The 25,786-nt window shown below is 44.9% G+C and overlaps 1 protein-coding gene across 4 annotated transcripts in view; it reads right to left on the bottom strand.

Moving 5' to 3' along the window:
• The window catches only part of LOC132387566 (gastrula zinc finger protein XlCGF26.1-like), a 45,736-nt gene that overhangs the window by 3,946 nt on the left and 16,004 nt on the right, over positions 1 to 25,786 (bottom strand). For 2 of the 4 annotated variants that reach the window (XM_059959951.1, XM_059959952.1), the window contains one exon: positions 10,092 to 19,063. In XM_059959951.1, the coding sequence (XP_059815934.1) occupies positions 16,963 to 18,663 (1,701 nt within the window). In that variant the 5' untranslated portion in view covers positions 18,664 to 19,063 and the 3' untranslated portion in view covers positions 10,092 to 16,962. Of the gene's footprint in view, positions 1 to 5,131; positions 5,283 to 10,091; positions 19,064 to 25,786 lie in introns of those variants that run through there. The other 2 variants (XM_059959953.1, XM_059959954.1) reach the window with 2 other exon arrangements.

The following is a 25,786-nucleotide window of genomic DNA, read 5'->3' as shown; positions in this document are numbered from 1 at the left end:
AGCAGCAATGGCTGGAGTTTCTGGGAGCAATTCAGGAGCTGAGTGATCGATATGTGTGGTCTGAACAACATCTGACTGGTGTCAAGAAACCAAACTCTCCCTCGTTGTCACAAAAACAAAGGAGCTGATTCTGAACTACAGGAGGAATGGAGACAGGCTAACCCCATGGAAAGGGCTCTCCAGCAACCTGTAAACATGACTAAAGTACCTGAATGCAAGACTAACCCTGGGGAATCAGGACCAGACTATTGGGAGTGATTTGTGGCCTGCTATGGCACTTTCACAGGAGACCAAGCCTTTTAATAATGGGAATCTGTATCCCCAGTTTAATGTCCTACTGCTCCAAAACTTACCAACTAAGCCAACATGATTAAAACAGATAATATGGATTGGCCTGACAATGACCGAAATCGAATGCGACGAGCTTTGACATATTATTGGAACTTGATTTTCGATTCCTGATCAACCCCGAAAGGAACTAATATTTAAAGTGAACATGCTCAGCGGGAAGAAGGATGCGAGCAGGTTATATTTTGGGATCAGAAATGGGATCAAAAACCTACCTAGGGACAGGTGGGGACAACATCCCGTTTAGAAATTGACAAGCAAAGATGTTTCCTACTGTGAGATTCATCCCTCAGGAAGAGCCCAGTGTAATATTGACAGTTGCTGGAATTTCAATTCCGTTTATGATTGATATGGGGCAACCAAAACCACTCTCGATCAGGAAATACTATCAAAAGGGATTCCAGCTATCAGACGCTACAATCACTCTGTCTGGGTTCGAAGGCACGGAACGTACGTATTCACGTACCCAGCCACTGCAGGTGGAATTCCAGGGGAACCAGTGTGAGGTTTCATTTACAGTCATCACCAGACGGGGGGTGAAATCTCGTAGGGAGAGACTTGCTCTGTCCGTTGGAAGTCGAGATTCTATACACGGACAAGGATATTATGCCGGAACTGCAAACAACTGATAGCTTCCTCTGACCACCCAGTGGTGGGCACTTTATCTGGACTCCAGTACCTTTAAACCCCTTCTGCCGGTGGCCAGCTCTCATGTGACTCTGTGCTATGACCCTACGTCGTGCTCACCTGAGGAAACCCCTCGAGGGACAGAAGTTCCCAGTCATGGTGATTGGAGAGGATAAAGGAAGAGACGGCACTGCATTTCTGGCCGAAGTTCCAGATTTCTTTTGGCGACAGACAGGACTGGTGGTTCCCAATACCACCGTTAGGGTTTGCCCTGGGTTCAAGCCAAAGAGCCGAGGGCTCCTTGCCTACACCCTGACGAAACAAGCCTCCAGCACCGAGGGAGACTGGCAAGACTTGGCCGCGGGCCAACTCCGGTACTGGAAGGAGTCTGTGGTGAAGACGGGACATCTGGTAAGACATTCTTTTAATAGTGACTGAACCCAAGACGTTGTACCCCATCTCTGGGCAATTTCAGTCCATGAAGTCAGACCTCCTGTCTGGATCACAGTGAAAGAAGGACAGACTCTCCCATCCATTCTGCAATACCCCCTCTAGCCCATCCGGATCACTGTGAAAGGACAGACTCTCACATCCATTCTACAATACCCCCTCTGGCCCGTCTGGATCACTGTGAAAGGACAGACTCTCCCATCCATTCTGCAATATCCCCACTAGCCCGTCCGGATCACTGGGAAAGAAGGACAGACTCTCCCAGCCATTCTGCAATACCACCTCTAGCCCGTCTGGATCACAGTGAAAGAAAGACAGACTCTCCCATCCATTCTGCAATACCCCCTCTAGCCCGTCCGGATCACTGTGAAGGAAGGTCAGACTCTCCCATCCATTCTGCAATACCCCCTCTAGCCCATCTGGATCACTGTGAAAGAAGGACAGACTCTCCCATCCATTCTGCAATACCCACAATAGCCCATCTGGATCACAGTGAAAGAAGGACAGACTCTCCCATCCATTCTGCAATACCCCCTCTCGCCCGTCCGGATCACAGTGAAAGAAGGACAGACTCTCCCATCCATTCTGCAATACCCCCTCTAGCCCGTCCGGATCACAGTGAGAGAAGGACAGACTCTCCCATCCATTCTGCAATACCCCCTGTAGCCTGAGGCAACGTTTTATGAGGATGGAATGTCTTTTGTGGATCCAGCAGGAAAACGATGTTCTGGCTATGCGATATTGACGGACAGTGACATAATTGAACATGCCTCTTTTGAAGCAGCTGTCTCCGCGCAGAAGGCTGAGCTGTTTGCTTTGACTCGTGCCTGTATACCAGCAACAGACTAAAGTGGGAACGTTTACACAGACTCCCGTTATGCGTTTGGAATGGTACATGACTACGGGGCTCTCTGGGAACATGGGGATTCCTGACTTCCTCTGGCCACTCCTTTAGTAATGCCACCTTTGCAAACAACTTACTCACCGTTCTACAGCTACCTCGAGTTTTGTTCTTCTGAGGGGGCTGCCTCTGAGGAGGAGTGAAAACTGTGGTCCTAGATGGGGTGTCAGAAAGTTCCCGGCCTAAGGTTTCTGATCACCTAGTGGGACAAGTTTGTGTTCCTACACAATTTTTACCAATATTGGTCGATCATATACATGATTTGACACCCCTGGGAAAGGAGGGAATGGTTGGTAACCTGTACCCTGCACACCGTGTACGACTCCTTTGACAGGTGGATCTTTCTGGTGTCTACAAGTTGCTTTTATTGAATTGCCTAAAGTACAATGCTATAGATACTGCTTAGTTATTATAGATGTGTTTAGTAGATGGATTGAAGCTATTCCAACTACCATTAATACAGTTATGACTGTTGTGAAGGTATTATTACGGGAAATAATTCCCAGGTACAGCCTGCCAAAGATGCTGAGCTCTGACAATGGCCCACACTTTGTGGTGAAAATAAATGAAGGGATGTGTAACAAACTAGCTATCAAGCAACAATTCCACTGTGTACACCACCCACGGGCCGCTGGCAGAGTGGAAAGAGCCAATGGCACTCTGAAGAGTAAACTAGCCAGACTAACAGTGGAGACTGGACTCACTTGGTTGAAGGTCCGACCATTAGCCCGATTCCATATGAGGGCGACCCCACAGGGGAAAACAGGGTTGTCACCAGCTTAAATCATTTCTGGACAGCCCATGAGGACACCCTGGGAACAAAGTCTCAGGATTAAAGGCAAAGTGAATAAGAATAAGGAAACTTGGTTCTTGAGGGATATTGGAACTCTGATAAAGAAGAGAGAGATGTATGACATGTATAAGAAACAGGGAGCAAATAAGGTACTAGAGGAGTATAAAAAGTGTAAGAAATTATTCAAGAGAGAAATCAGGAGGGCTAAAAGACGACATGAGTTTGCTTTGGCTGTCAGGGTGAAGGATAATCCAAAGAGCTTCTCCAGGTATGTTAAGAGCAAAAGGATAGTAAGGGATAAAATTGGTCCTCTTGAAGATCAGAGTGGTCGGCTGTGTATGGAACCAAAAGAAATGGGGGAGATCTTAAATGTTTTTTTTCCCGACTGTATTTACTAAGTAAACTGGCATGGAGTCAATGGAAAGAAGGCAAACAAGGACTTATTTGTCCCTGGGACCAATAAGGCAAACAGGGAACTCTGTATTGAGGTCATGGAACCTATACAGATAGAAGAAGAGGAGGAGGTGCTTGCTATCTTGAGGTGAGTAGATAAATCCTCAGGACCTGACAGGGTATTCTCTCGGACCTTGAAGGAGACTATTGTTGAAATTGCAGGGGCCCTGGCAGATATATTTAAAATGTTGTTACCTACGGTGCCGGAGGATTGGAGGATAGCTCATATTGTTCCGTTGTTTAAAAAAGGTTCTAGAAGTAATTCTCGAAATTATTGGCAGGTAAGTTTGATGTCGGTAGTGGGTAAATCATTGGAGGAGTATTATGAGATAGGATTGACAATTATTTAGATAGACAGGGTCTTATTAGGGAGAGTCAACACGGCTTTGTGTGTGGTAGGTCATGTTTAACAAATCTATTAGAGTGTTTCGAGGAGGTTACAAGGAAAGTGGATGAAGGGAAGGCAGTGGATGTTGTCTACATGGACTTCAGTAAGGCCTTTGACAAGGTCTGCATGGGAGGTTAGTTAGGAAGATTCAGTCGCTAGGTATACATGGTGAGGTAGTAAATTGGATTAGACATTGGCTCAATGGGAGAAGCCAGAGAGTGGTAGTGGAGGATTGTTTCTCTGAGTGGAGGCCTTTGACTAGTAGTGTGCCACAGGGATCAGTGCTGGGTCCATTGTTACTTGACAACTATATCAATGATCTGGATGATAATTTGGTAAATTGGATCAGCAAATTTGCTGATGATACAAAGATTGGAGGTGTAGTGGACAGTGAGGAAGGTTTTCAAACCTTGCAAAGGGATCTGGACCAGCTACAAAAATGTGCTGAAAATTGGCAGATGGAGTTTAATACAGACAAGTGTGAGGTGTTGCACTTCGGAAGGAAAAAATAATGTAGAACATATAAGGTAGATGGTGGGGCACTGAGGAGTGCAGTAGAACAGAGGGATCTAGGAATACTGATACAAAACTCCCTAAACGTGGCGTCACGTGTAGATAGGGTAGTAAAGAGAGCTTTTGATACATTGGCCTTTATGAATCAAAGTGCTGAGTATAAGAATTGGAATGTTATGGTGAGGTTGTATAAGGCATTGGTGAGGCCGAATTTAGAGTATTGTATGCAGCCCTGGTCACCGAATTACAGGAAGGATATTAATAAGGCTGAAAGTGTGCAGAGAAAGTTTATGAGGATGTTGCCGGGACTTGAGAAACTGCGATACAGAGAACGGTTGAATAATTTAGGACTTCATTCCTAGGAGTGTAGAAGATGAGTGTAGACTTGATAGAGGTATATAAAATTATGATGGGTACAGATGGAGTGAATGCAAGCAGGCTCTATCCACTGGGAGAAAAAAAAACAGAGGACATGGGTTAAGGGTGAAGGGCGAAAAGTTTAAAGGGAACATTGGGGGAAGGGCTGCTTCACAACTGAGTCTGACAGAGGCATAACTGGTTCTTCTGGGCACATTTTGTCTCACTCCCAACTATTTCCTACCTTCCTTTGTGCAGGTACGTAATGTCTAAAGGACCAGTGTTTGTAAATGAGACTCACCAAACTTTCTCCTGACTGAATCACTGGAATCTCCGAGTCAGATGGGTTCTCTCCAGTTGATGCTCTCAATCTTCGGGCTGGTTCACTTGTTGCTGTTCCCTCGTCTTCAGTCGTGGTTTTTCTTCCAATAAATCTCTCACCGCAAGTCTAACTTTAACGTGAAAGATAATGAAGCACGTTCACAATGAAAAGGAGGACCAAACATTTCTGCTTAATGTTACTAGGAACAAAACTCACTGAAATTTAAACGTTGAAAGCAAATATAATGATCACAGTGAACAATCTTTTATTGTCCTTCAAATGTCACAAAGCGATATGGGATAAGAAGGAGCCATCATTCAGTGATGGTAAGACATACGACACAGGAACAGAATTAGATGATTCGATCTATCTGGTCTGCCACACCATTCAACCATGGCTGATTTTTATTTCAACACCATATTCCTGTTTCTCCTGTAACCCTGAAGCTAATTAGCAATCCTGAATATATTAATCTTTGTCATAAATATACCCAAATGGCAGCCTCAGCCAACCTCTGCCGTAACAAATTCCACAGATCAGACAACTTTTGGCCAAAAAATTTTTCTCATCTGAGTTTTAAAGGGAAGCATCTTTATTCTGAGACTGTGCTGTCAGATCACAGACTCTCCATATCTAATGGAAACATCCTCTCCATGTCCACTGTATCCAGGCGTTTCAGCATTCGGTAGGTTTACTTAACCATACACCCCTCCACCACCCCCACCGTCCCTCTGAACTCCATCGAGCACAGGTCCAGAACCATCAAATGCTCCTCCCACAGAAAGCCGATCACTCCTGAGATTATTCATGTGAACCTCATTAGCAACAACTGTACTGAACACATTTCCAGGAATAACAGACAAATCGGTTCCAGGATAATTGACAGGGAAAAGTTGTGCTTTCTTTACTGTTCTACTATCACATGTGTTGGCGCGTGGCCAAGTGGTTAAGGCGTTGGTCTAGTGATCTGAAGGTTGCTAGTTCGAGCCTGGGCTGAGGCTGCCCGTGCGTCCTTGAGCGACGACACCGGTCCCAAGCTGTATGGGTCCTAATGGCCTTCCCTTGGACAACATCGGTGGCGTGGAGAGGGGAGACTTGCAGAGTCTAACAGAGGCCTACAAACTATCACAGCCATTTTCATTTACAGGTGAAGACAGGTCCATTTCATGAAATATAAACCAAGAAATAAAAAGAAACTGGAATTACCAGTAACACTCAGCAAGTAAGGAACAGCTTACAATACAATTCAATTAATATCATTTCATCAGAATGACTTCAAACATTTACAGTTTTTAGTGGAGATCTCCAGCACAGCTGCCTGATTTCCACTGTGTGACAGTGAGGGGGGGGGGGGGATTTCCAAACACAGTTTGAACACCAAATTCACGGGTCTATTTCTACTGTTGTAAACATGGAACAGCCCCTTTACTCACAGCCTCTCCCTGTGAGGATGGAATGGGAACTCATCCTCTCCTCAGACTGGCAGTCATTGCTTCCAAAGGAACTCCAGAAACAAACATCTGATCCCAGACCAGAAATACTCACTCAACTCCTCACAAGCCCAAACAGCTCGATCCCGGGGTCCACTTTACCTGGATCAAAAACCGTGACCTCCCAGGACCCAACCTCTCAAAGTCACACAGCTGAATCTGCCACTCACCGACCCTGAGAGTCTCACACATTGTCCCCACATCTCACACTGGGATTTCCCCACAACCAATGTCCAGCTGCCCAAAATTTCTGCTTCATTGCAGGACGAACATCCAGCCCCATCTGCAGAAGCTCAAACCAAAGTCAAAGCCAAAACACCAACAGTTCCATTTGCCTGGAATGCCGATCACAGGATTAGAGCCGAAACACCAACTCTCCCAGTACTCTTTGCTGTAGTGTGTCTGCCCGTCACTGTTCATAAACTAGCACCTCCACACCAATGCACAACAGAACTGGGACCTGATGACCCTCCGGCATTCCAGCTAATAATAACCGATTCTGGAAATGATTCAGTGAGGCCAAAGGTACAAAAGAACACTTCACAATGAAGGCAAGGTTTGGAGGAAAGATTGCTGATGTATAACATTGAGGAGGTGGGATACAAGGCGGACTGAGGATGACCCAGATGGTTGATGTATTTCACTGAAGCGGGGTTCAGTAAAAAAAAACGGAAAAAAAACATTTAAGATCTCCCCCATTTCTTTTGGTTCCATACACAGCCGACCACTCTGATCTTCAAGAGGACCAATTTCACTGAAGTGTGAGGAGACTGGACAGAGTTTGAACAAGATGAGCAGATGGAACAAGGTGGGAGAAGGGATCAAGGACGATCACTGATGGTCCTCCAGCAACACATAGGTACTGAATGAATAGTACATACTATCGTACAAAAGATTCTAAAATGACAGAATTAGCAAAAATAACAAGAGCTTTGCCAGATGTATTTTGACCCTCACCAGATTTTTATCAACACAACCATAGAAAGTTTCCCATCCAGACACTTCACGCTTTGCATGGTAACTACTCTGCCCGTGACTATGAGGAACTGGTAAGACCTTTGGATCCAGATTAGCACATCACAGAAACCATTCTCCCCCCTAGACTTCCCAGTCCCTCGGTAAAGCAGGCAGTGAAATCAAGGATCCCCACAATCTGGGACGTTCTCCTTTCTCACCCACCCCAGTCCGAGAGAAGACACAACAGCCATAAAGCTCCAGGACAAACGCGAGGAGCCTCTGGAAGCGAGACGAGTTCGGGATAAGTTAACGGGACTCAGTGGCCAACATCAGATTTCCCCAACACAATATGGAGGATGCGTGACCACCCATCTAGAGATTGTGAACATACACAAAGAGATCGTTACATCTATGGTTAAATGGGAGGGACAAATGGGATCACGTGACCGGTGGGTTCTAACACCCCAGGCATAGTCTCCAGCTTCCCAGCATTCTGTTGAAATAAACAGATGCCCCTCACATCTCCTCTCACCTTAAATGTGTCAGATATTTCAAACCCCCAGGAAAAAACATACCCTCTGTCCACTCTATCTATTCCTCTCGTAATCTGATAAACGTCCATCCAGTCTCACCCCAGCTGCGCCGCTCTGCAGAAAACAACACAAGTTTGTCCAGCCTCTCGTTATAGCTCATGCCCTCTAATCCAGGCAGTGTCCTGGTAAACCTCCTCTGCGCCCTCTCCAAGGCTCCGACATCCTTCCGACAATGGGGGCGACCAGAACTGTATGAAACACTCCAGATGTGGGCTGACAAGTTTTACAAATCTGCAACACAACTTCATGAGTTTTGAACTCAGTGCTTCAACTAATAAAGACAACCATGCCATTTGCCTTCTTAACCACTCGATCAATCTGTGCAGTCTCTTTCAGGGAGCGATGAACCTGGAGTCTAAGATCCCTCTGATCATCGACATTGTTCAGGGTTTTGCATTTAACAGTGTACTGTCTCATACATTCAGGGGTGCAGTGCTACCAGAGCGGAGCCGGAGAGCCGCTCCGACACCTCTGAGAAACAGTCAAAATAAACAAGTACGGAATTTAACAACCCTGGATATTAAATAGAGGGAATTTTACGGAAGCGGGGGTTGGGAAGAGGGGGTGTTGGCTGGTGGGGAAAAATACCACTAATAACATTAGGATATTTGATCGCTTTTGGTGAAATCCTGGAGCTGTGACTGTTTTTTATTTAGGTATTTGTGACATTCCTTCTCGCTCAACCCGTTGTCCGAGGAAGCTGGGAAATAGCTGGACACAAATGCAAGCATTTATCCGCTCTTTCCCATGGATACCATTGGATTCCAGGAAGGAGCTATATTAAGCATGGAATGAACATCGAAACCCATGTTTAAGAGTCGAAAATAATGAAAGAAAAATTCACTCTCGCTCATCTTCGGCCTGATTTTGATCAGATACACAAGCTAATCATCCAAAATCCCCTTCTACACCTGGATAAATTTAATTTTGTTTTGGAAGCCAAATGGAAAAAAAAATTCTAGGCTACAAGCTAGTTTTACGTCATTTCATATCATTAGTAGCTGATCAACTCCTTGGCCTCGCTCCCCCAACTGTAGTTGATTGAAAAGAGGCTCTTTTTCTCTTTGTGTTGATAGGAAAAAAGAGTAATTTAGTGAGGAAATGAACTAGATGAAATGCATTTCCAAACCACCTAAATGGTTGCTCTCCTCCCGTTAACATTTGTCACTTCCAAAATACAATATTTTCTATTCGTTTAGTTGCGATAATAATTTATGTAAAGATTCTAGCTTCTTTAACTTTTTATATATTTAAACACTAAACTGGATGTATAAAGGTCGAACCATGTAACACCTGACGTGTGAGGATATTTTGTGTATCGACACTCACAGGTACACTTCAATATATTGAGAAAGGGATGGAGCAGTGGACCCAGAGTGAAGTGATAAGCAGGTGAGAGGACGTACAAAGACAGAGGGGATGAGAGGGAGTGGGACGGAGGGGTGTGAGGTAAATTTGTTCACCGGAAGGGGAAATCGATATTCATGCCATCAGGGTGGGTGGGGGCACCCAGACGGAATACAAGTTGCTGATCCCGCACCCTGAGGGAGGCCTCATCTTGGCAAGGGATGGGATGACACGTCGGAACGGGAATGGGAATCGGAATTGAAATGTTTGGACACCGGGAAGTCCCGCTCGGAGTGGATGGTTCAAAGGTTAATTTATTATCAAAGCAGGTATCCGTAAATAACGATGAGTTTTTTTTTTCTCTAGAGAACCACGACACAAAGAAAGCATGAAGAAAGCACAAAGAAAACTGCGGAGGAGCCGGTATCACCAGTGTGGAGGCGTCCGCATCGGGAGCAGCGGACACAACGGGCGACCCCGGAAGATTCACAGGTGAAGTGTCGCCTCACCTGGAAGGATGTTTGGACAATGGAGAGAGTTCGGCCGTCCGGCCCTTTCACTGTGACACCCCGAACTCCACATGAAATCCGTCCAAACGAATCTGGGTGAACTTTAATGACCAATAAATATAATTCCTCTCAGCGATCAGCTGTCTGAGTGATCCCCTGACTCTGAGAGGAAGGGGTATCTATGGTCCACATTGTCAGGGTGTCGAGTTTACCAGGAGACAAAGACTGCAGGGACGAAAGGTTTTCTGCTGACTAACACACTGTGTGTGGATCCCGCTGGCAATTCTAGTGTTGTGACCCGAATCGAGAGAAACGCCACGCTGCCCACTTCACCAACAACATAGCACAGCCGGACACATAACAGGGGACTTTACATCCCACAACACTGGATTCAGTGATGAAAGCCGTGATTAATGTTGTTGTCTCACCGAAAAGTCCATTAACCCTAACCCTGCAATATGGTGTAAAATCCCGCTCCCCATATTAACACGGGTTATACAGACCAAAGAGCAAACTGCCGGAGGAACTCAGTGGGTCGGGCAGCATCTGTGGAGGGAGATGGACCGTAAACATTTCGGGCCGAGACCCTCCCTCTGGACTGAGAGTGGAGGGGAAATAGTCAGAGAAAAGAGGTGAGGGGTAGGGATGGGGCATGAGCTGGGGAGTGAGAGGTGGATTCAGGTTAGGGGGGAGGTGGAAGGTGAAAATAGTGACAGGGGTGGGAGCTCAGTGGTTGGGGCAACACGGGGCTGCAGAAGATGGAAATTAATTCCATAAACAATGAGGTTAGAGAGTATTTGTTATAGAGAGTGCAATGAAGATTCACTTGACTGATCCCTGGAGAGGTGGGGTCATAACCTGAAGAAAGATCAAATGTGGTAACTCTAAATGTCATTTAGAGAATCGAGGACTGAGAGGTGAACACATTGAAATGCAGAACATCATTACCGGTTGAACCAGTGACCCAGTCTCTGAAAAAGGGGATGGGAATCGAGCCCGTGACTCTGTGACCTGGGGGTGGAGGGAAAGGGATCGGGGTAGATATGGTGTGGAAAAGTAGACATGTATCTGGTGTAAATATGGAATAATGTGGAGAATGCGGCGGATGGGTCGGGCAGCATGTTAGGGCCGAGGAGCAGAGTCACCAGTTCAGGAGGGAGACCCTCCACCCGTCACCTGATCCCGTTTCCTGTTCACGTTTTTCTGCAGATCTGCAGCATTTGCGGGTCACTGCTCTACGTGTACATGTAGCTTCACCTTTGTCACTTTCAGAGAACGCAGTGAGATCCGGATCAAATAGCTCCACACAATTAAATTAGATTATTACATTTACACAATTAGAATAGCTTATTACATTTTTTTTAATATTTTTGTACTATATATATATACTTACTTTAAGTCACAATTGTTAAGATCTTTTGTTAATTAGGTTCTACTGCTACCGCAGAGACAACGAATTTCATGGCATATGCTGGTGCTATTAAACTTGATTCTGATATTGATATGGGAGACCCACCGCCAGTCACCTGATCCCAGTTACCGCAGATCGTAATGTGAGATTGAAGCATTTTCCATATATTTGCTTTCCACAGAAATGACAACTGGTCAGTTTCCTTCTGTGGTTCCGGAGCAGAAGCTCAGTCTGTCTAATATTTCCACACAATTAAAGTGGTGTATTTGTTTATTATCATCACGTACTGAGCTACAGTGAAAATCTTGCCTGATGAACCATCCACACAGATCGATACATTACAACAGTACATTGAGCTCATAGACAACAAAAAAATAACTGTAACAAAGTATTATGGCTGCAGAGAAAGTGCAGTGCAGATAGACATATGGTGCAGGGTCACGTCGAGTTACATTGTGAGGCCGAGTCCATTTTATCATTCATTTGGCTTATAACTGCAGACAGGAAGCCATCCTTCAGCCTGGTGTTACGCACTTTAAGGCTTTTGTATCTCTCCGCCAATGTGGGAGCGGGTTTGCAGCAAGAATGTCCAGGTTATGAGGTTCTTTGTGTACATGGCCTGCTTTTCCGAGGGAGGGGAAGTGTAGGGAGAGTCCATGGAGTGGAGGCTTGTTTCTCTGATGTTCTCTGCTCTCCAAAGTTCTCTGCAGTTCCTTGCAGTCATGGGCAGAGCAGTAGCCATACAAAGGCATTAAGTATCGACAAGGAGCTCAGAGACCTCGGCCTTCACCCTGCCTTGTGTAGCTGGATCCTGGACTTCCTGTCAGATCACCAGCAGGTGGTAAGAGTGGGCTCCATCTCCTCTGTCTCTCTGACCCTCAGCACACATACCCCACAGGGTTGTCACTTTGGCCCTCTCCTTTACTCTCTGTGCACCCATGACTTGTGTTGCCACCCACAGCTCCAATCTGCTAATTAAATTTGCTGAGAATACTACATTGATTGGCCTAATCTCAAATAATATCTTTCAATCGATCAAATGTCTCCTGACAAGGTTCGGTCCAAACATACTTTTCACCCATCTTCAGGAGATTAGTCAGAGGAAGAGCGAGAGCAGGAAAGTTCTTACAGAACTTACGATAATATCCATCCATTCCCAGAAACCTTCTAAGAGCCTTCTTACCAATCAGAGATATGCTCTTCCCAAGTGTCACTCCCTGTGACTAAGTCATCAATATAGGCATCTGTGTGTTCTAACCCTCGAATTTCAAAATCAGTCTTTCTCTGGGATGTTCCTGGAGCATTTTTCTTTCCAAAAGGCAAAACATTGTATTCATACAACCGAGATGGTGTCGCAAAGGCAGAAATTTCTCTATGTCTGTCCGTCAATGGAACACACCAATACCCTGTCAACAGATCAATCTTTGTAAGAAATTAGCTATTCCAACTTTATCGATGCAATCATCTATCCTAGCGATAGGATAGGCATCTGTTTTTGTTACTTCATTTACCTTCCCCTAATCTGTGCCCCTGAGACCTACTGAATCTGTTTCCACGCTTACAACAATTGCTCAGCCAATTTACATTCGCTACGTTCATGCGATATGGGTGTTGTTTAATCGGTTTGGCTTGACCAATATCTGCATCACGTAATGAGACCGTGGTTTGCTTGCGAACATCAGGAAAGAAATCTTTAAACTTCAGAATTAATTCCTTCAGCTGTTGTTGTTGCTTTGGCTGCAGATGAGCCGACTTGTTATCAATGTTTTCTGGACAACGGAGTTCATTAGCCTAACTGGGACCACGTTTGGCTTGTGAAAAGTCTCAGACGAGTCAATTGTTTCAAGCTCAGGGTTGCCAGATTCATATGTTTTGACAACAACACTCACAGATGGTGCCTGATGTCAAAACAAGGCTTTATCATATTTATGTGTGCCAGTTGTGTTAGTTTACGTAGGTTGTGTGTTGTAATAACATAATTCACATCATTAATTTGAGAGACTATTTCATACGGTCTATTGAATTTCACCTGAAGTGGATTCGCCAACATAAGGCAAGCACCTTATCCCCCACCCGGTATTTTCTTTCACAACCCTGCTTATCAAACCAACACTTCATTTTGTTTTGAGAAATCTTTAAGTTTTGTCTCGCTAGACCACAGAATTGGTGAAGTTTATTTTTGAAATTTAAAACATAGTCTAACAAGTTAACATGTACATCCCCATCAATCCACCGCTCCTTTTACAAGGTCAAAGGTCACCTCACTCTGCGTCCAAATACGAGTTCAAATGGAGTAAAGCCCAATGATTCCCGAACCGACTCTCTTACTGCGAACAAAAGCAAATGTATTCCTTCATCCTAGTCGTTTCCATTTTCAACACAGTATGTCTTAATCATTGTTTTGCGGGTAGAGTGAAATCTTTCTAAAGCCCCTTGTGATTCCGGATGGTATGTAGACGATGTAATTTGTTTTGCTCCCAGTTCATAAACTACCTGCTGGAATAACCCAGTTGTAAAATTACTTCCTTGATCAGACTGGATTTCTTGAGGCAAATCAAATAAAGTAAAAAAAAACTCAGTAAGAGCCTTCGACACAGTTTTATCTTTAATATTTCTGAGCGGTATTGTCTCTGGGAATCTGGACGCAGTACACATAATAGTTAGCAGATACTGATGGCCAGCTTTAGTCTTTGGCAATGGGCCAACATAATTCTCTATAACTTTAGAAAAGGGTTCACAGAATGCAGGTATAGACCACAGTGGGGCCACTGGGGTGACCTGATGAGGTTTAGCCAAAACTTGACAAGTGTGACAAATCCCAGCATTAATTTCTGGTTTACCCTGGTCATCCCTGCTACTCTTTTCGAAACTCTTATTCAGGGTAACCATACGCTTATGAGTTGAAGCAAACTGATCTGCTAATCTAGCAGACTCCTGCATAGTGGCAGCATCATTTCCATCTAAATATGTCTTTATGTCATCAGGGACACACTTATTGAATTCTTCAGTTAAAACCAACTCGTTCAAGCTGTTAAAATCATCATTTACATTTTTATATGTGCACCAGCGGGCAATACACTCAAATTACTCATAAGCAAATTTCATATAAGTCTGGTTCACAGGTTTCTTCAAATTTCTAAACTTTTGCCTTTATGCTTCTGGGACCAACTCATAAGCTTTGAGCACAGCCTGTTTCACTATGTCATAATGTGTGGTGCGTGGCCAGCTGGTTAGGGTGTTGAACTAGTGATCTGAAGGTCATGTTTTCGAGCCTCAGCCGAGGCAGTGTGAGTGTTTTTGAGCAAAGCACTGAACCACACACTGCTCCTGCACGTTTATAGCCCAGTGGCGATGATTGGTGCAGTATAAAAAATCAGCTGCTTCATCAACTGGCAAAGCAGTATAGGCATGCTAAGCCTTTCCCTTTATCACACTTTATGAGACAATTTTCTGTCTGTTTTTCTGCCTCTCTAGCCTCAAACTGCCTCTGCCTTTCCGCAGCCTCAATCTTTAATTTTTCTCACTTGTACTGGAGCTCAAGCTCACGAGGTTTACTTTCAGGAAACACCTCCAACTCCTCCACTTTAAACACACCCTCAGATACATAATGTTCAGCTATCACCCTCTGCATCTGTGCCCTCCTCATTGTCAATTTCACCTTAACAAGTTTTAACCTTTCAGCAATACTCAACAACTCAACCCTTCTGGCGTCCTCTAATGCCTCAGAGGTTGGCGCTTCCTGACATCGATCAACATCCATTGCTGCAAATTTCCCAAACAGAAATAAATCAAAAGAGTTTTCCCCAATGAAATTGATAATTAATCAATCCTCAAATTTGATCATATCCCAGATGCAGGCGAACCGTAACGCTTCAGAAACGAACCAGCAGCAACAGACTACTACTGGAATCTGTTTTTGATGTGAAAACCACAATGCTTATTAGTATCCACTTATAATATAGTAACTTAAGCAAGTTAAACGAAAATTAACAGTGTTATGTGTATATATGTGTGTAAATTTAACTCCCAAACTATTGAGCTCAGGGGAAACAAGGCTTGGAGTCTTCAGATGGTAAGGTATGAAAGTTCAGTTTATCCACAAAATAGGTGATGGGAGAGATATTTGTAAATTAGGGTAAATGTCAAGAGAAGGCAGTTATGTCGAACAGCAAGGGAGATGAGGCTGCGTGCAGAGCTATGGTGGAAATCTTTGTCAGATGGTACGAGCAGAATCATCTGCAGCTTAATGTGAAAAAGACTAAGGAGCTGGTGGTGGACCTGAGGAGGGCTAAGGCACCGGTGACCCCTGTTTCCATCCAAGGCATCAGTGTGGACATGGTGGAGGATTAAAAATATCTGCGGATACGAATTGACAATAAACTGGACTGCTCAGAGAACACTCAGGCTGTTAACAAGAAGGGTCAGAGCCGACTCTATTTCCTGAGGAGACTGAGGTCCTTTGACATCTGCCAGACGATGGTGAGGATGTTCTACGAGGCTGTGGTGACCAGTGCTATCATGTTTGCTGTTGTGTGCTGGGAAAGAAGGTTGAGGGTAGCAGACACCAACAGAATCAACAAACTCATTCGTAAGGGCAGTGATGTTGTGGGGGTGGAACTGGACACTCTGACAGTGATGTCAGAAAAGAGAATGCTGTCCAAGTTGCATGCCATCTTAGACAATGACTCCCATCCGCTCCATAAAGTACTGGTTAGGCACAGGAATACATTCAGCCAGAGACTCATTCCACCGAGATGTAACACTGAGCATCACAGGAAGGCATTCCTGCCTGTGGCCATCAAACTTTTCAAATCTTCCCTCGGAGTGTCAGACACCCTGAGCCAATATGCTGGTCCTGGACTTATTTCCACTTGCAAAGATTAACTTATTATTATTTAATTATTGATGGTTTCATATTGCTATATTTCTACACTATCTTGGATGGTGCGGCTGTAACGAAACTCAATTTTCCTCAGGATCAATAAAGTACGTCAGTCTGTCTGTCTGTTCTGCAGGTTCCACAGTGTTAAAATGAGAGAACAGTTGCTGTAGATTTTATCCATCATCTTTACAAATCTACATACGAATTATCAGTGAATGTGACTTGTCATGAGGGGTATCATCTTCAAATGAATGACCACATCACACACAGGCAAGGGTTAACACTAAGTGGTCTAAACAGGATATCCCAAATCAGATCCACTCCTATGGGTTAAATGAGGTGACAACCACACATTCGATGTACGGCGAATGGATAATTAACCCACCCTTGTGGGCATAGGAATGTTCTAAACAGTGACCTTTGGCCACTATTTCCCTGGTTTCAATCCTTTCATTTTTCATCCGTCTCCGTCTGACTCTGAGTGTCTGTGTCCTCGGTTAAAACGAAACAAGCTGCGAGCAATGTAAACAAGCTGCAAGTCAGACTTCTTAATTTCTCTCTCTTAAAATGACAGTCCACAGCAAACGAAACCTAGGGATTCATAACAACGGCCACTCCCCACTATGAATTGACGTGTTCCAGTAGTTGGGATGACTGAGTGAATCCCTTCCCACACTCTGAGCAGGTGAACGGCCTCTCTCCAGTGTGAACTCGCTGATAACTCAGTAGGGTGGATAGATCAGTGAATCTCTTCCCACAGACTGAGCACGTGAACGGCTTCTCCCCAGTGTGAACTCGATGATGTCTCTGTAGATTGGATAACTGAGTGAATCTCTTCCCACATTCTGAACAGTTAAACGGCTTCTCCCCAGTGTGAATTCGCTGATGCTTCCGTAGGGTGGATGTATCAGTGAATCTCTTCCCACATTCTGAGCAGGTGAACGGCTTCTCCCCAGTGTGAACTCGCTGATGACAAAGTAGGGCGGATGAATCAGTGAATCTCTTCCCACATTCTGAGCAGGTGAACGGCTTCTCCCCAGTGTGAACTCGCTGGTGTCTCTGTAGGTGGGATGACTGAGTGAATCCCTTCCCACAGACTGAGCAGGTGAATGGCTTCTCCCCAGTGTGAACTCGCTGATGATTCCGTAGGGTGGATGAATCAGTGAATCTCTTCCCACATTCTGAGCAGATGAACGGCTTCTCCCCAGTGTGAACTCGTTGATGACTCAGTAGGGTGGATGGATCAGTGAATCGCTTCCCACAGACTGTGCAGATGAATGGCTTCTCCCCAGTATGAACTCGATGATGTCTCTGTAGATTGGATGACTGAGTGAATCCCTTCCCACAGACTGAGCAGGTGAATGGCTTCTCCCCAATGTGAACTTGCTGGTGTGCCAGTAGGTGGGATGACCGAGTGAATCCCTTCCCACACTCTGAGCAGGTGAACGGCCTCTCTCCAGTGTGAACTCGCTGATGCCTCAGTAGGGTGGATAGATCAGTGAATCTCTTCCCACAGACTGAGCATGTGAAAGGCTTCTCCCCAGTGTGAACTCGATGATGTCTCTGTAGATTGAATAACTGAGTGAATCTCTTCCCACATTCTAAGCAGGTAAACGGCTTCTCCCCAGTGTGAACTCGCTGATGCTTCCGTAGGGTGGATGAATCAGTGAATCTCTTCCCACATTCTGAGCAGGTGAACGGTTTCTCCCCAGTGTGAAATCGCTGATGCTTCTGTAGTGCGGATGAATCAGTGAATCTTTTCCCACATTCTGAGCAGGTAAACGGCTTCTCCCCAGTGTGAACTCGCTGGTGTCTCTGTAAGTGGGTTGACTGAGTGAATCCCTTCCCACAGACTGAGCAGGTGAACGGCTTTTCCCCAGTGTGAACTCGCTGATGACTCTGTAGGGTGGATGAATAAGTGAATCTCTTCCCACATTCTGAGCAGGTGAACGGCTTCTCCCCAGTGTGAACTCGCTGATGACTCTGTAGGGTGGATGAATAAGTGAATCTCTTCCCACATTCTGAGCAGGTGAACGGCCCCTCCCCGGTGTAAACTCGCTGATGACTCTGTAGGTGGGATGACTGAGTGAATCTCTTCCCACAGACTGAGCAGCTGAATGGCTTCTCCCCAGTGTGAACTCGCTGATGTACCAGTAAGGTGGATGACTTAGTGAATCCCTTCCCACATTCTGCGCAGGTGAAAGGCCTCTCTCCAGTGTGAACTCGCTGGTGACTCTGTAGGGTGGATGGCTGAGTGAATCCCTTCCCACAGACTGAGCAGGTGAATGGCTTCTCCCCAATGTGAACACGCTGGTGTGCCATTAGATCAGAAGAGTGAGTGAATCCTTTCCCAGATGTTCAGCAGATGACCAGCCTCTGCCCAGTGTGAACTGACTGGTGTGTCAACAGGTGGGATGACCGACTGAACGCCTTCTCACACACAGAACAGGTGAATGGCCTTGCCCAGTGTGAAATTACTGATGTACCTTCAATTGTGATAACCGACTGAATCCATTCCCACTGTCTGAACGGGTGAACAGCCTTTCTCCTGTGTAAAATGACGGGTTGCCAGTTGGTCAAATGACCGAATAAATCCCTCCCCACAGTTGAGCAGGAAGGATGGTCGATTGAATCCCTTGCTCCTTAAATATCTAGACAGAGACAACAAAACTGGTGTGCCATGTTTGAACTTCCTGGAGACAAATTCCTTCTTGTTTTTAACCTGTAAAAAGATTTACAAAATCCATCAATGGGTGTAGGACAACATTTCAGATGAGATTACTTGAGTTACCAAGGTTTGACCTGGTATCACACTGTTTCAGTGAGGTTCTACCCAAGTTGGACAGAGAAATCATCTCCTGACTGGGCAGAGTGCTGGTATCTGGAATGACCATCAATTCTTTGATGCACTTCCTGTTTCTATAAGAATGGGGCATTTCTGTCATCTCCAATTTGTACCTTGGTGGAGTTAGACTCTCTCCATTGGTATTATTCCCTGTTCCTGCTGAGCTGCATGGGTGCCTGGCCCCACAGTAACAAAACCAGTCTCATGCAATTAGTCTTTCTTGATGTGCATCTAGGATTTTCTTTTATGTATTATTAACGTAAAGTGCCACAGTTTTAATGCCATATTAAAAATTCCTGTTGAGGTGAGTGGTTGGTCCGCACAACTGTTAAAAAGACAGAGTGAATTTTTGTAATATTTCACATTCTTGTAGAAAATTACAACACAGAAACAGGCCCTTTGGGCCATCTAGTCTGTGCTAAACTATTTAATCTGCCCACTCCCATACCCCTATGATACAGGTACCTACATGAACCTCTGAAATGTTGAAATCGAGCTCGCATGCACCACTTGAGCTGGCTGCTCATTCCACACCCCGATGACTGTCTGTGTGAAGAAGTTTCCCCTCATATTCCCCTTAACATTTCACCTTTCACCCTTAACCCATGGCCTCTGGTTGTACTCCCACCCCATCTCAGTGGTAAAAGCCAGCTTGCATTTACACTATCTATGCCCCTCTATCACAATCAAATCTCCCCTCAATCTCCTACAGTCCAAGGAATAAAGTCCTGACCTGTTCAATCTTTCCTTATAACCCAAGTACTCCAGACCTGGCAACATCCTTGTGAATTTTCTCTGAACTCTTTCAAAGTCCTTACATCTTTCCTGTAGGTTGGTGACCAAAACTGTACTCAGTACTCCAAATTAGGCCTCACCAATGTTTTCTACAAGTCAACATAACATTCATCTATTGTTGTCAGTACTTTTGTTCATGAAGGCCATTGGGCTAAAATCTTCCCTTCCATCTCTATCTAACTGTGATACCACTTTCAGTGAATTAAGGACTTTCTTCTACAACAGGTCCCTTTCTTCTACAACACTCCTCCGTGCCCGACCAGTCACTGTGAAAGACCTCCCTCGGTAGGTCAGACCAAAGTGCAACAACTCACACTTGTCTGCATTAAATTCCTTTTTCCATTTCTCAAACCATTTTGCCAGCTGGTCCAGATCGCACTGCAAGTTTAAATGCTTTTTTGGCATTGACTAGATGGGACAAACAGCCTGTTTCTTCACTGAACTTCTCCATGTTTATATGGCAGAGAAGCTGGCCAGACTTGTTTGGAAGGGAAAGGGTAGGAGTGACAATTGAGCAGCAGTGGCTGGAGTTTCTGGAGCAATTTGGGACCTGAGTGATTCCACAGAAGTGGAAGCATCAGAAAGACAGGAGGACAGAACTGTGGCTAAAATGAGAAGCCAAAGCAACATAAATGTCAAAGAGAGGGCAAACAAAAGAACAAATATTCAGAAGCTTTGAGAAACCAAAAGACAACAAAAAAATTCAGATGAGCTCAGTGCGTGGAATCATGACTTGTAGTCATTAATGGGTCTCGGTAGCACCCAACAGTCTGAGGCATTTAGTGGAATAATATATACGAGGCTTCAATTTCTCTTCAAAACCAAGGTTCCCTGGACCAGTTACCTTTCAACTTTCATTTTGGCAGGCACATACAAACTCTGCATCCTCAAAAATTCACATCTGAAGACCTCCCACTTACAGGTACTCCTTTGCCGGGAGACAACCTGTCCCAAACCACACTTGTCTGATCCTTTCTGATACCATCAAAATTGACCTTTCTCCATTTTAGAATCTCATCCCGTGGTCCAGACCTCTCTTTTTCCATATTTACTTTGAATCTCATGGCATTATGATCACTAATTTCTGTCACCAGCCCTGATCATTTCCTAACAGCTTATTGCACACTTCTACATCAGGAATTCTACGTATTGATTAAGGGCACATATGACAAACTCTACCTCATCTAGTCCTTTACAGTTTAGGAGTCCCAGTCAATATGTGGAAAGTTAAAATCACTTACTGAATCAACCTTTTTGTTTATTGGCATGGTCTGCAATCTCTCTACAAATTTGTTCCTCTAAATCCCTGAGACTGTTGGCTGCAACCAAGTCCCAATATTGGTTACAATATCATAATTCCCTACCTGAGCTCATCTGGCTTTCCTACGATGCTTCTTGCATTGTGATATACACAGCTCAGCACATTCATTGCACCAGGCTCAACCATCTAACTGCTGAATCTATCTATGATCTGAACATCTGACTGGTGTCAAGGAAACAAACCCTCCATCATTGTCACAAAAACAAAGGAGCTGATTGTGGATGACAGGAGGAATGGAGACAGGATAACCCCTGTTGACATCAATGGATCTGGGGTTAAGAAGGTGAACAGCTTTAAGTTCCTCGGCATAAACATCACAAAGCACCTTACATTGTCTGTGCATACCGGCTGTGTTGTGAAAAGAGCACAGCAGTACCTCTGTCACCACAGATAGTTGAAAAAGTTGGAGATGGGGACCAAAATTCTGAGGACTTTCTACAGGGAAACAATTGAGAGCACCCTGACTGGCTGCATCTCTGCCTGATATGGGAACTGTACTTTCCTTAATTGCAGGAAACCTCAGAGAGTGTTGCGGACAGCCCAGCACATCCGTAGTGGTGAACTTTCCACTATTCAGTACATTTACACAGACAGGTGTATAAAAAGGGCCCAAAGGAAATCAGGGACCAAATTCACCAAAACCACAATCTGTTCCTGCTGCCACCATCCAGGAAATGGTACCACAGCAAAAGGAGCAACAGGCTCCACCAGGTCATCAGACTGATTAATTCATGCTGATACAATTGCATTTCGATGTTATATTGACTGTCCTGTGTACAAACGATCTATCATAAATTACCATAAATTGCACATTGCACATTTAGATGGAGACATAACATAAAGATTTCTACTCCTCATGTTTATGAAGTATGTATCTAATAAAGTCAATTCAATTCAATTCACCCTCTCCATTATCTGTTTGGTCATTCTGGCTCCCATTCCCCTTACAGCTTATTTTAACCACATCACCCGCTTCACCCTCACTAGCACTAGCATGCCTTACCACTTGGATATCAGTCCCCTCTTGTTCTGTTCCCCTAACTAATGAATCCCCTATCACCCCTTTGACTGTCAGGTAATCCCCTTCACCACCAGTTTCTAAAGTGGTCTACCTTTTGTTGTGTTTGATGGGCACAAGAGTTCTCCGCAATGGCTATTTAACCTCATTCCCCTTCCTGACTCTCTCCCAGTTTCCTGTGTCCTGCTCCTTGGGTGTAACTCACCTCTCTTCATGTCATATCTATCACCCTCTCCAACTCCCAGATGATCCGGAATTTATCCATGTCAGGTTCCATCTCCTTAACGTACAGGGTGCACATCTTGTAGGTGAGGACATCAGGGACACTGGAGGTCTCACCACCTTCCCACCAATGTCCCCTCTAATTTGTAATGACCACTGTGCACTCAAATCCTGTACTGTGCACTATTTTTAACTCGGTGACATGTGCACAGTAAATTTTATACAGAGAGGTAATTGTTTTCACAGCTAGCAAATCACTGTTGATAAGTACTTTGATCTCCCCTGGGTTTGATAGAGTTCATCTGCACTCTCACACAACCTATGTAGTAGGCCTGTAACGGGTAATGAAGGATTTTCTCACCAAAGCTTTTGCATATTGCCCATATGTGGTTTGCTTGCTAAATTATGCTTTAAAAAGTCAGATTTGCAAATATTACTCCACTTCTTCCCACTTACAAATTCTCCAGCACCTCTTGCATTGCCACAATACACACAGGTAACACCAGTTTCTATATTGGGCATAAAGATTTCCCCTGAACCCTCCTGACGAATTAAGGGTATATAAAAAATTCATTTTGAACCTGTGTAACCTCTGGGTAAAAGAATAATTTGGAATTAATAGGAATTTTGAACTGGTGAACTCCGTCTTCAGCGTTTAGCTAAGACAGACTCATTACCCGTTCTCTGTGGCTTGCAGAGAGACACATTGAGAGCTGATAAGATTATACATTGTATCCTTGTTGTGAGTATCCTTGGAGGAGGACTCACTGATAGGGACAGGAATGAACATCTGTTTGTAATTAAGTCAGGGCCTTGCAAAGGGAATAACTGATAAGGACTGGACAGTCCACCCATCTATAATTAAAACCAAACTCTGTTATCTAAGTAATTAAGTTTTGCATCAACACACTTAGTGTGTGTGCCAGTTCAAATAACATCTTGCAATATTAATGTATGGGATGTACTATTTATAAATATATGGCTGTAACCCAAGTCATTCGACTTGTCAGAAGGTGGCAGTGCTCCCCTTTGACAACTGGGTCTCAAAACTCCTGCAGGCATTTGAATGCACAATAAACCATGGCGTCGATAAGAAGCTGGTCTCCTGAGTTTTATTCAGATTCAACTTTAACATTTGGCATCATGAACAGCATCCCAATATAGGTAGTGCCAAGCAGACGGGCTGAGTAAGCATCTGGACCACTCCGGGGACTGCGGAGACCGAAAGGGAGCCCAATGGGTATTTGTCACTCACCGTTAGTTCCTTTGGACGTACGGTGCCTCACTCAAGGCTGATCACATAACTTGACAGGATCAGGAAAGAATTTGTTGGGAGATTTGTATAAGGTAGGCAAAATTTTACTAAGTGGCCAGGAGGCAGACATGCCAGGTAAATTCATCCATTAAGCAGGAGGTGCCAGCCGGGTACATTTATCTCATTGTTTATTGAGCAGGAGGCTTTGTGCCCAATAAATTACTTAGAGACCACTGGTCAATTGCAGACGATTGATACGAGTGGGCCAGCAGCAGCCCGACACAATTTGTGTGAGAGTTCTTCAGACAAGGAAAAATATTTGTGAATGTTGAGTGCAGTGCTGAATAAGAAATTGGGGAACAAAATGTGGCCACGGATGGGGGAGGGTGCAGGAGCCTGGGTTATTATCTCATGAGAACAAGCAGTAAATTTGATTTGGATAATGAATTGAGGAAAGAAGTGGAAATTGTTGAAAAGGGAATGGAAGGAAAAGGCAGTTGTAAAGCAGAACTTTGCTGGCTATGCCACTGGTGGCATAGTGGCTTCAGCGTTGGACTTAGAGGCAAGAGGTCCCGAGTTCGAATCCAGCCGACTCCCTTACACTGTTTCATCTGTGCTGGGTTAGAGCTGGTGAACAAAACAACTCACCCAGCAGAAGGCAATGGCAAACTACTGCTGTAACTTGCCTTGTACATGATTTCCCAACACCACACAGTGGCGTAGAAGGAAATCCTTGGCTAACTGGAATAAATTCCATATGTGACATACCTTTAAAGTGGAACAGTATATTATCAGCAAGTTGGAGGAATAATGCATGTGATAAAGGGATAGAGTCGTGGTCACCAACCATTTTAAGCCCAAAATCCCCTACCTTGGCCTTACTAAAATGCAAGATCGACCCAGATCAATTAGTTACACGCATGCACAGGAGGGCAGAAAAGACCGGAAATAAAACCCCACAACCCGGAAGTAGAAATAATGTATAAACACTGGGGCACCCGCCCTTTTTTTGCACCGCAGACCAGTTTAATATTGACAATATTCTTGCGGACCGGCTGACGGGGGATGGGGTGGGTGGGGGTGTGAACCACGATAGGGATACAGCGATACTCGAAGCAGGTTCCTTATGATCAGTCTATTCCGTAATATCGTTTTCGCGCCTCTCGGCACTTAGCTTCTGTCCCGTGCTGCTCACGTTTTCTCCGCTGAAAAAACTCAACACATTTGCATTTAAGTGCAGGGTGCTTGGACTCGGGGTACCGAAGCAGATTTGAGGGCTTCATTGCCTCATTGGACAGCCTCCTGCCCGCCCTCCACCAGATGCCTTGGCTTGGTTTGGTTGGTCGTGGGTTGGTTGAGAGGACAATGTCAGGGCCGGAGGTCCCTGTGCTGGGGCCGTGGTAGACAGTCTGGAGAGAGTGACCGACTGAGCAAGGAGTGTAACAGGGCACGCGCCCGCCCCCCCTTGTAGGACCTATCAGCCGACAAAAGTTTGTTTCATCAGATCACAGCATGGTAGCTGCTCTGATACCTATGAAACGCTGAGCCCGAATTAGGTCGACGGCGAATATTTTAGCACCAGATTCCCCACGAACATTCAGTGTGCTAAACAGGTTTAGAGGCAGCACTCCAGGCCAGTAGTGACGGCACTTCCCACCGGCCGCCCGAGGCCAACTGGTGATCTCTGGCATGAGAGTGTCACTGCGGTTCGGCGACTGATGACCTCGCGTGCACTCAAGTTCAACAGTGGGCTGACAGGGAATGAGGAAAGGTGCAGCTGACTCATGTTGTTTCCTCGCGACCCAGTGGTTGGGGACCACTGAAGTATACTGTGTAGTGCGGGGGAGTTACACGCATGTAGAAAAAATGGAACTAAAACCCCACAACCCGGGAACAATCTCTCAACAGTTTCTTCCTTTCTTCCCTTTTCCCAGGATCTACTGAGGAAATCTCAAAAGCAGACTAGTCGATCACAATCAACAGCTTGGC

The sequence above is a fragment of the Hypanus sabinus genome, unplaced genomic scaffold, assembly GCF_030144855.1.
Source record: "Hypanus sabinus isolate sHypSab1 unplaced genomic scaffold, sHypSab1.hap1 scaffold_199, whole genome shotgun sequence".
Lineage (NCBI taxonomy): Eukaryota > Metazoa > Chordata > Chondrichthyes > Myliobatiformes > Dasyatidae > Hypanus > Hypanus sabinus.
This window is presented reverse-complemented; position numbering and strand designations above follow the sequence as displayed.